Here is a 10,200-nt window from a genome sequence, read left to right as displayed (position 1 = left end):
GGCTTGCAGCCGCTCCGAGTTGTTACACCATTTAACGCTGCGAGTAGAGGTTAGGGTATTGTTTGTTTATTTGTCTTTGCAGTGCAGGTACTTTAGCATTTCTCTGTGGCTTTTCCACTAGACGTGCAAATATTCGCGTAAATACCGATCGTTTAGGTAGCATAGTTTATGTTGTTCCAACATGGTTCTGGTTTTTGGGAAGATCTTGTTGTTGCAGAGTGTTTTTTTCTTTTAAAAATTGTAAATTGCCTTCCAGGTAACTTAAAGCATCGTTAAAGAAGCACATTATGGCTAGTGTTGGAGTTGCTGTGAGGCCAGTCTGTTCCTAAAATTGGTTATGGAAACCATTTTGGGACACATTCTGCCAGTTGCTAGGTTTCAGTATTTTATAGTTGAGCAAATCTTTGAATGTTTCTGAACATAGCTTCTGGATTTACTTCCCATGACAGCTTGCCAGAGCTTTTTAGAATTAGAAGATATTTGTTTAGATTTGTTACTGTAGTTGTTTATGTATCCTAATGAATGTGTGTGTTTCTTCTTCTGCCTTAAACCAAAAGACAGTGGAGAGACAGATGAGTAAGGGTTGGTTTGTTAGCGCTTCTTCCACATAGAGTTCCACGGAGACATGTAATACGTTGTCAGTTCCAGTAGATTTTTTTAAAAAGATTGTTGGTGATTTATATAGCATATAGTAGTGATATATATAGCATATAGTTATTTTATTTGTCAATGGCACAATTTTTTTTTTACTCCTTTTCTAGGTGGCATCTGCTGAAATTAGTACTCCTGTGTCTACGAGGACTAGAAGAAGAAGTAAATCAGTTCATAAGCCAGAGGTAATTCAGGAATCTCAGTTTGAAGAGGTGGATCATGCAGAAACAAAGTCAGATGTCAGTGATAGCTTAGAGATGCAAATTACTAGAAATGAGAACACGACTGTTCGTTCAGTTGCTGAACCACAAGCTGATGGCGATGTGTCAGAAACAGAATCAAATTGCTCTGCTGTGTCTGGTCTTCACACACCTTTGTTTGTAAGAGTAACAAGACGACGACAAATTGTAGTTCCTTGTCAACCGGATTCTCCTGACAAAAAAAGACATGACAAGACAGCTTTTCTAAATAAATTAAACAGGATTCTGGATGAAGATGATGTCTCTGAAGCTGAGTCGTGCGCCTCTGCTGTTTCTGGTGTCCAGATGCCTAATGTTACCAGAACTACAAGAAGCAAACAAAGCAAAAAGAAATTGCAGCCAGATACAGTTCGTGAAGCCCAGAGTGAAGATATTGCTGATGCAGAGTCATGCTGCTTAACTTCTCATATGGAACCACCCATCACTACCAAACGAGTTACTAGGAGCATGCAAATGAAATCACAAGCAGAAAATGCTAAGCAGCCTGAGAAGGGAAACGGAGTTGTTTCAGAAGATGAAAATTTAATAGAGGACACCATTGAATCTGAGCCAGTAAAAATTTCTGATTCTAGACCTGATGCAGAACTTGTCTCTGACACAGAAGATGCTTCCTCTCTCACTGGAGATAATAAAGAATTTAGTTCACCTAAAAGCAAATATTCATCCAAATCTGCCAATACAACCCAGAGTGAAGATGTGAAAGAAGATGTTTTGAATAATGTAATACCCAGCAGTCTTACAAAAGTGAAATTAAGTGACACTGAATCGCCTGGAAAAAAAGCAGTAAAAAATGCATGGTCTGTTGGGGTAGATGATTCAGAGGAAGTATGTGGCCAAATACAAGAAAAACACAGTAGAATACTTAGGAGGAAGGGGAAACTAGAGCGTATGGATCTTTGTTTGACTGATTGCATGAGTCCCAAAAAAATTTTAGAATCCAAAGAGCAAATAACACCAAATGAAAGTAAAACAATTCCAGAATGCAAAAGAGCAGATGCTGAGGCAGATGCACAGCAGTCTTTCACCCATGCTGAAAAATTAAAAAAGGGGGAGCAAGCTAGTGCCGTGAGCAGCCCACAGAAGGACATAGCTGTTTTACGAAAAACTGATAGCATTGGTGGATGCGGGGTGCTTGAAATTGATGTGGGCCGTGGTGAAGACCAAACGGGAGAATATGCTGAATCTGTATCCCACAGCAGTGAAAGTGATGAATCTGAAAATAGTGATGTGGCAGACATAGGTACAGTTGAAGAGAATCTGTGTTATAAAGAGGCAGGTAAGAGGCCTCCTTCTCTCAACAAATCTTTGAAGGACAGTTCACTGCATGCTGAAGGGCTTTTTGTAATTGATACTGAGCCTGGCATGAGCTCCAGCCGAAACTATTACCTAGATCAGGTAGACCAAGCTAGTGATGCTGAAAGTAAGCATGAAGGAAGTGAAAAAGATGAAGAATCCTCGGATCTAGAAGAGGCTGAAGAGGAATTGATAGATGAAGATGAGAATGATGAAGATGATGATTTGTTGAAAAATAAGATTGACGTGTAAGTATCTTTTTGGGAGTAACTAAAGAATCTGCATTTCATTCAAGGATATTTACATATAGGATATGTAAGTTAAGTGCTAAATGATGTGAAGTAAATGAGGGAGTAGTCTCATATTGACGTGGAAAGTGGGGGTGCATAGATTATAAAATACAAATATAGTCCATAAATTCAGGGTTTGGGTTTTTTTCAGTTTTGTATATAGCAGAAGAGAACTCTGAAATATTTAGGCATCTGGAGGCCTGGTATGTGTTCAGCTTAAAAAACAAAATGTGAAATTGGGTTAAACTGGTCAGGCTGACTTAATTGCTTATTCAGGTCACAGTTTTCTTAATTGTTGATTTTTTTATTTTGGATATAAAGAACAAAAAGTCCAGTAAATTCCTTACATATTGCCTAATTAGGTCATGCTTTTTAATCCTAAACAGTCACATATATTTCCATGTTTCCAGTTCTTGTTGTGCTGTGGGACAGTGACACTTCAAGTGAAATCAACCCAGCATAGAATCATAGAATAATTTAGGTTGGATGGGACCTCTTGAGCTTGTATGGTTCAACTCCAGCTAAAATTCTTTCGTATGCTTCATATGTTTGAAGCATAATATTCTGTTTAGGTTGGGTAAGTCTTAATCTTCTGAAAACCTTCAGGTAGGCCAGAAGTCTTGCAAAAACCTAGCCAAACATTCAGTGTAAAGACATTATAAAAGATTGATCACAGTTTAATAGAAAGTATTTATAATATAAAGGGATTGTATTAATAAGTATTCAAGATACAATAAATATTGGTTGTACCTCTTTAGATATTACCATATTTCTCTGTAACGCTTTATAGCTTTTAAGCATTCTTGTAATCAAAAAACTGTTTTTGAGTTAGCCACATATATTGTTTGCGGATACGTTCCTTTGGCTGCCTGAATGGAATAATTAAAAAAATGTGAAACATACTAGCTTTGAAATGTTTAATAATGTTATTCTTAGTACTGTTACACAGACAAGGACTTAAACATTCCTATGAAGAATTCTTGCTGCTTCATACTTTTCACTAAGAGTTGACGATATTTTTACCAGCCATATGTTTGTGCTTTTGTGGGTTTTTTTTCTCTTTAGCTAGCAAGCTTCTCAGTGTATAGAAGAAGGGTGCTGGTCATGAGTTCTTTTAGCAAGGTTAAACAAAGGAACAAATTTTATAGAAGATAGTAATATCTAAGATAAGAACAGAGCATTAGAGTTAATGTGAAAGATTTGTGGAAGTGATTCCACAGGTATTGTTATTTAATAAGCTCTCACTTCATATAATGGCATGATTCGCTCCCCTCATCTTCTGTCACCTCTAAATTATGTATTTCTTCTAGATACTGAGACTTAAAATCATTGCAGAACTGAACCTAAGTGGGAAGAATGAGAAACATTGTTTCTGTTTATCTTTCTCAGAGGACAGTAGGTGGTTTAGATGCATGCTTGTTACAATATTCTAATCATTAACTATCTCTCTTTTAGTTTACATCTTTCCAGCAGCATAGACCCTGGTTTGAATATCAAGAAACTTGGAGGTTTATATATTAGTTTTGATGCAAAAAAACAGAAGCCTACATCAAGTGTAATTAAACAACTGAAGGAGAAGAAGGACCAGGTAATGTGTTTACAATTATGCAGTTACCTGTTACTGTAGTAACACAAAGATGTTAATTTAATAAGGTTGGTTTACTTATTTTTAAAGAAGTATCCTGTTTAACTGTTTGCTGGGAACTACCATTCTTTTTGGCCAAAGTGTGGATATATGTTTGGTTTTAGTGGTAAGAATTTAAATATATGTGACACTTCAGAAACTGAAAAGCAATGCAAATACCAGCGTTATCTTGTAAAATAAAATGAAGTTGATTATACCTGCAGTTTTGCCTAACGGTACACAAGCTGAAGGTCTGCTAACAAAATTTTTAGTCCTTAGCAAGAATGAATTTCAGTAAATAAAGGTCTATACTCCCTAATGCAGAATTAGCAGTTTTATTTCAAAAGCACCCTTTGAGATAAAGGAAGTGTGTTATTTTCTTTGAGACTGTTTTCTTAGGCTCATCCATGATACCACTCCATTCCATTTGCTGTCTCGCTTCTTCCAGAGCTAGCCAATTGCTTTCTGGTTTTCACCAGGGTTCTGTTTTGAGGATCCCTACTACTTTCATTGTGGATCAGAGAAGCTCAAGTATTGTATTATAATGCTTGCTTAGATTCTGCATGATTCCTTTAGTAGGTTCTGTACATACAGTAAAGCAGTAAAATTTGTATCAGTGAGACAACTGTCTAACATGAAAAAAAAAAAATTCTTACAGCTCTTGCAGAAGAGTATAATAACTCCAGATTTTGAAAAAAAGGAATGTGTTCCACCCTTCAGGGAATCACTGCATCAGCTAAAGAAACAGCGCAGGGTAAGTGAAGAGTTGATAACACCTCAAATAACAAAACAGGCTGTGGTAGAAAACCCCGTCCTGGGACTGTGTGCATGTAACAGGCCTCACTGGAAGTGGAGTGATGAACTGCCATTTAGTGTCTTCCTTCAGCCATCCTGTGAAAAGCCATCCTTTTTGTCACCAGCACACTGAATCGAGAGATCATGAGCTCAGACAGTACAAATCTCATTAATACAGTGCTGATGACCTTGATAATAAGAGTCATAAAATCTGCTTTTTAAAGGTACAGAGTTACATTCTAAATGCCTTATCCATCTTTTGGAGAGCAGAGTTCCCTGCTGTATCCTATCATAGTTGCTGAATGCAAATTTATTATTCTTGGTATTGCATCCTAGGCAGAGCGAGCAAAAACAACAGGTGACGGTTGGTTTGGTATGAAAGCCCCAGAAATCACAAGCGAACTGAAAAATGATCTTAAAGTTTTGAAGATGAGAGCTTCGTTGGACCCTAAGCATTTTTATAAGAAGAATGATAGAGATGGTCTGCCCAAGTACTTCCAGGTAAGGAAGCAGCAGAAGGTGGCATTGTACTGCTGAAGTTGTGAACAGCTGTTCTTATTCCCTGCATATTTTTTAGGTAGCCTCTATGTTGATTTAATTTCATAGCTTAATTATTAAAGTATTTTGATTACTTGGCTGCAGTTCACAACTGCTTAACTCTATATTACATATGTGTATATGCTGGGGTTTTTTAATATCAGCTTATCTCACAGTACTGACAAAAAATCTGCCTTAATCCATATTGTGAACCCTCAGTGGACTAGATTTTCACTGCTTTTTTAAAATATTAGCTGTTTTTAACAACTGCATTTATTTTCTTACCAGCTAATACAGCTTGAATGGAGACAGCTAGCTTTGTCATCAGCCAGAATTTTTACCACTGTAGCTCTCAGCTTTGAAGTGGTTTGCATAAAGAAAATAATTACTGCAGAAACTGTGAAAATAGATTTCCATCTACTTAACACCTATTTGAATAGTTAGCATGCTTGAGGAAATTGGTTTCATTTCTCAAAATACTACCACTTTACTCTAAAGGGTGGATCTTGTATGTTTCTGGCGGGTCTGTTTTCACTCCATGTATCTCTACTACTAACCTGAATCATCAGAACTGGCTAACATGCCTGTTGGAAAAAATGTGATGCATTCCAGGATGAAGCCCTTGTATTAGAGCCAGGTTAACTGCTGTGTAGCCATCTAGCAAGGCCACCACAATGACAGAGACAGGAGAGAGTTAAGATGCATTGATGCAGCAGTCCAGTGTCGAAAACTGTACAGTCTTAAAGCTCAGGCCCTCCTCTGTGCACTAAACAGTAACACAAAAAGTGCATAGAAAACGCTGCTTAATTCTTTTGAGGTTTTGCTCTTTCTTAAGATACCATTCTGATTTTATCTGTAGGCGTCTTTACACTGGTTGCTGAGGATTGCAAAAAAAATGGGGGGAGGCGGGGGGTGCAGAACAATGAACATCTTGCTGTACAGTAAGAATGTTTTAATTTCTGTTTTCTAGGTTGGAACTGTGGTTGATTCTCCCATAGACTTTTACCATAGTCGAATCCCTAAGAAACAAAGGAAGAGAACAATTGTCGAAGAGCTGCTTGCGGATTCTGAGTTTAGAAGGTATTTAAAAACGGTTTTGTAATTCTAATATCCTATGTAAGAGGGGAGTATTTTTAACTATATAACTTTTTTTTTGTTGGTTTTATTCAGCTTTTATGGTTTTTTTAATACTTCAGAGAAAACTTTTTAGTCTGTTTTAGCACTTCAGCAGCACTGCCATTGAGAAGATCTAAGGGACAGGGGATAGTTAGACTGAGACAGCATATTTTTGATATTCATAAAAGGGTTTTGTCCAACTTGGGTCATTGCTCTTGGCAGCCACTCCTAAAATGATGTCAGTGTTGAAGAGATAACGTATCAGCCCTATTCTGGTTCACTTCTAAAATAAGTGTCTGCACAGGCTTACACCAAAAACCAAGGCCTTTGGACGAGGGATTTATGCCTATGCATGCACTCCCTTTGTTGTTTAAAGACTGACTATTTTTTCTTGTCATAATTGATAGAAAAGTGCTGACTGTAATTCTATGAAAGTTGATATGATTTCATTTTATAAGCATGTCAGTCTGCCACCTGTCACAGGAATTAAAATTGCACTAGAAGTCTTACTTGAAGAATATGATTGGATTAATTAATGTCTGCCTAACCTACAGTTTCTGGGGTAGATCTCTTAGTTGATCCATTTTGATATTGGTTATTACGTGATATTAATCTGCACTTCTTTTTTCACATAATGACATGTTTTCTTGGAAGTAGTACACTATTTGGGATTATAAGGTTAATGTTGTCAGGCTCATAAATTAACTATTCATGTTGGGAAGGCAAGTTAGCGTAGCTATTTCTTAACTAGTTTTCTGGCTTAACCTGATTTGTAAGGTATTTATTAGAAGCTATTTTTAAAAATTAATGTCTTTAAAATTTGATCAGTTAATTTATGTTGTGGCTAATAAAGGGCTTTAACAAGGTACTTCAGCATTCGTGCAGGTATTTGTCAGGTTTCAGTGTCACAATTAAAGGCCTCAGTACTGCACAGTGTGCAGTAATCCATTGTGGTAATTGGTACAGGTACCTAAGAATCTGTATTAGAGGAGTTAGCAACTCATATTCAGTATATATATCCTGTTCATTGTTTAGTGTTAATCTCATCTCAGTTTTCAATCTTGAGTAGACTAAGGTTGATTATCTTGAGTTTGCTGAGAAGGCAGTATAAAAGTGGGTATAATTTGTTCATAGTATTGTCAACATTGATGAGTCTTTGCACTATGAGCAGTAGCAGTGTTTTAGCAAACTGCCCAAAATGTGATTGTGTATGCATTGAAGAACCCCGTTTATGCCAAAATTAATGATTCTTCCATCAAATTTACTTCCAAAACAAATTAACCTGCATTTATCATTAATCCAAATGTTGATTTCCTTTTACCTATGCATAAGTGTATAAAATTAAAGAAGTCTGACTTGGAAAACATGAGAGAACTCAGTTTGGCAAACTATACACGTAGAGTACTTTCCATGTTATCTTTTCCTGAACTTTGGTTTATCATGCTTAAAAGTAAATTATCTATTTTGTTCAGATATAATAAAAAGAAGTATCAGGAGATCATGAGTGAAAAAGCAGCTTTTGCAGCAGGGAAGAGGAATCGGAAGAAGAAGAAATTTCACAATTAAGAAAGACTTGAAGAAAAATAACAAGCTGGAACAACTTAATTGTTATAAAACTTTTTACAGAATGTTTTGGTTGTGGTGGTTTTTTTTTGTTTTCAAGATTGCAGGTCATGGTTTAGGGAATTCCTTGCAGTGGGAATTTGGTAGGGAGCTTTACCAAATTATCAAGCATCTAAATTTAAATTAATTTAGATTTAAATATAATTTTTTATTTAAATTAATGCTTATGTAAAAAGATAATTATATGAAAGCACATAGTTAAAGCTGAGCACAAAGTCCAACTTCATTTATTGTGGTCTTTTCAGGCTTCAGTCTTTACATCAATGAATTAGTAAAATCAGTATAAAGTTATGTGCGTAATTCACCTTGGCACCCGTTACATGCTGGAACAAATTCTTCCACGTCTTGTTAGAGGTGCTGCTGGCCATTTCTGTAATAGAAGTTACTGAGAAATAATTTGGTTGTGAAGGGTTTATTTCAACACTGACCACAATAGGGTTTAGAATGTCCTGGAATTCAGCATTTGCACGTACACTTTATATATATAAAAAAAATAAATATAAAAATAATAAAGAAAATATAAATTACATATTGTTTAATAGATAAAATAATGTAAATATGTTATTTATATATAAAATGGTAACATTCCATCATATGTTGCTTTCATTAATTTTTACCATTTGATAATTTTCTAATGATCTTTTTGAAAAGAACTTGACAGTGGGATGCATTATCTAGGGTGTAGCTTGCAGATTGTGGTCTGGTAGCTGACTTGGAATAGTTCTTCAGGTAAATGAATAGAGTGAGTTTGGAAGGCCTCTGCTACCATTATAGAACCAAATATGGCCTCAGCTCAGTTCCCCTTTAGGGACGGTTCATAACCTTTTGTGATTGTCAGAACTGTTGTTGTGTTGGGTTGTTTTTTAATGACTTGGTTGTTAAGTTGCTGTCACCATTGGTGTAACTCAGTTACTGCCCTTAGGTAGCAGAAAAGACAAGTAATAGAAGAAATAAAACTGTCACTATGTTGTCTTGGGTGGATTCGGTGAGAAAGATTTAGAAGTGATTATCAGAGGACCAGTGGTGTTGATTGTATTCTTACCATACGAACACTGAGTTTTAGAGGCTGCCGATCTTAAAGAAGAAGTATGCTCTTTACCAATATTTAACCATGAAATTTTCTACTACTGAGAACGAGAAGTGTTTTTTTTAAGGATTAGCTATTTGTGCTGGAAATAGCTAAAATGAAATGAACATCGTGGTATATATTGATCACCAGCTGACGCTTGAAAGAAATGTTCCCCTGATACTTTAGGGTTTTTTATATTCTTCTGACGTTGACCATAACGTTTTGCTATCAGAGACAGATGGGAATGTAGATTGCTTAAGAAGTCTTGACTGCTTGGAGATGAAAGGTGTGCAAAGCAAAGAGAATTCAATGGGTGGCATTGAATGGGTAGTATAGTTGTGTTCCTTCAAACACATACAAGTAGAACCACCTGTCCCCAAGTCTCAGCTAATATAGAGATGCAATTCTAATACAGTTATATGTATGCTAATATCTTGATTCTCTGTAAATGATAAAAAAGCCAATAAAAACAACTATGGTGTTTTGTTCTCTGGATGAGACATGGAAGCACAAAAAAAAATAATACTGAACACTGGGAAAAAAAACAAGGCACCACAGTAGTTGTCATTTTCTTGCATCCTGGGATGTTTGAGTGCAGCTTTGGAAAAGCAACTTGGAACTCTAAAAGACCTTAAAAGAGAAATGCAAGCTTTAGCATTTGACAGCAAGCAACAATTCGGATGTCTTGCTGAGGCTGCTCAATAGCTAGTTATCAGAAGTTACTTCGTGTACATCATTGCTAGTGAGGGATTTGTTTTATGTTCTATATCCTTTCCCTTCCTTTGATTTTTCTAACGTCTTCTGTTTTGCCACATGCTGTGCCCGGCAAGTGTCCACGTTCCTCTCTGAACAAGAGGTGCGATGTGCCGGACAGTGTTTGCTGGGCTGCACGGCAGTACTTGCGGGCTGTGTTTGCTGGCTTGCTTGTTAGCTATTGCCTCA

General features: G+C 36.5%; 1 protein-coding gene across 1 annotated transcript in view; it reads left to right on the top strand.

The window, feature by feature from the left end:
* Positions 1 to 8,132, top strand: part of DNTTIP2 (deoxynucleotidyltransferase, terminal, interacting protein 2) — an 8,601-nt gene extending 469 nt beyond the window's left edge. Inside the window, exons 2-7 of the mRNA XM_009884901.1 lie at positions 762 to 2,452; positions 3,950 to 4,082; positions 4,777 to 4,872; positions 5,250 to 5,414; positions 6,421 to 6,530; positions 8,039 to 8,132. Of these exons, the coding sequence (XP_009883203.1) occupies positions 762 to 2,452; positions 3,950 to 4,082; positions 4,777 to 4,872; positions 5,250 to 5,414; positions 6,421 to 6,530; positions 8,039 to 8,132 (2,289 nt within the window). The remainder of the gene's footprint in view (positions 1 to 761; positions 2,453 to 3,949; positions 4,083 to 4,776; positions 4,873 to 5,249; positions 5,415 to 6,420; positions 6,531 to 8,038) is intronic.
* Positions 8,133 to 10,200: the final 2,068 nt, after the last annotated feature.

Source organism: Charadrius vociferus, unplaced genomic scaffold (assembly GCF_000708025.1).
Source record: "Charadrius vociferus isolate BGI_N301 unplaced genomic scaffold, ASM70802v2 scaffold163, whole genome shotgun sequence".
NCBI lineage: Eukaryota > Metazoa > Chordata > Aves > Charadriiformes > Charadriidae > Charadrius > Charadrius vociferus.
The sequence above is the reverse complement of the archived record's forward strand: the minus strand, read 5'-3'. Positions and strand labels throughout refer to the sequence as shown.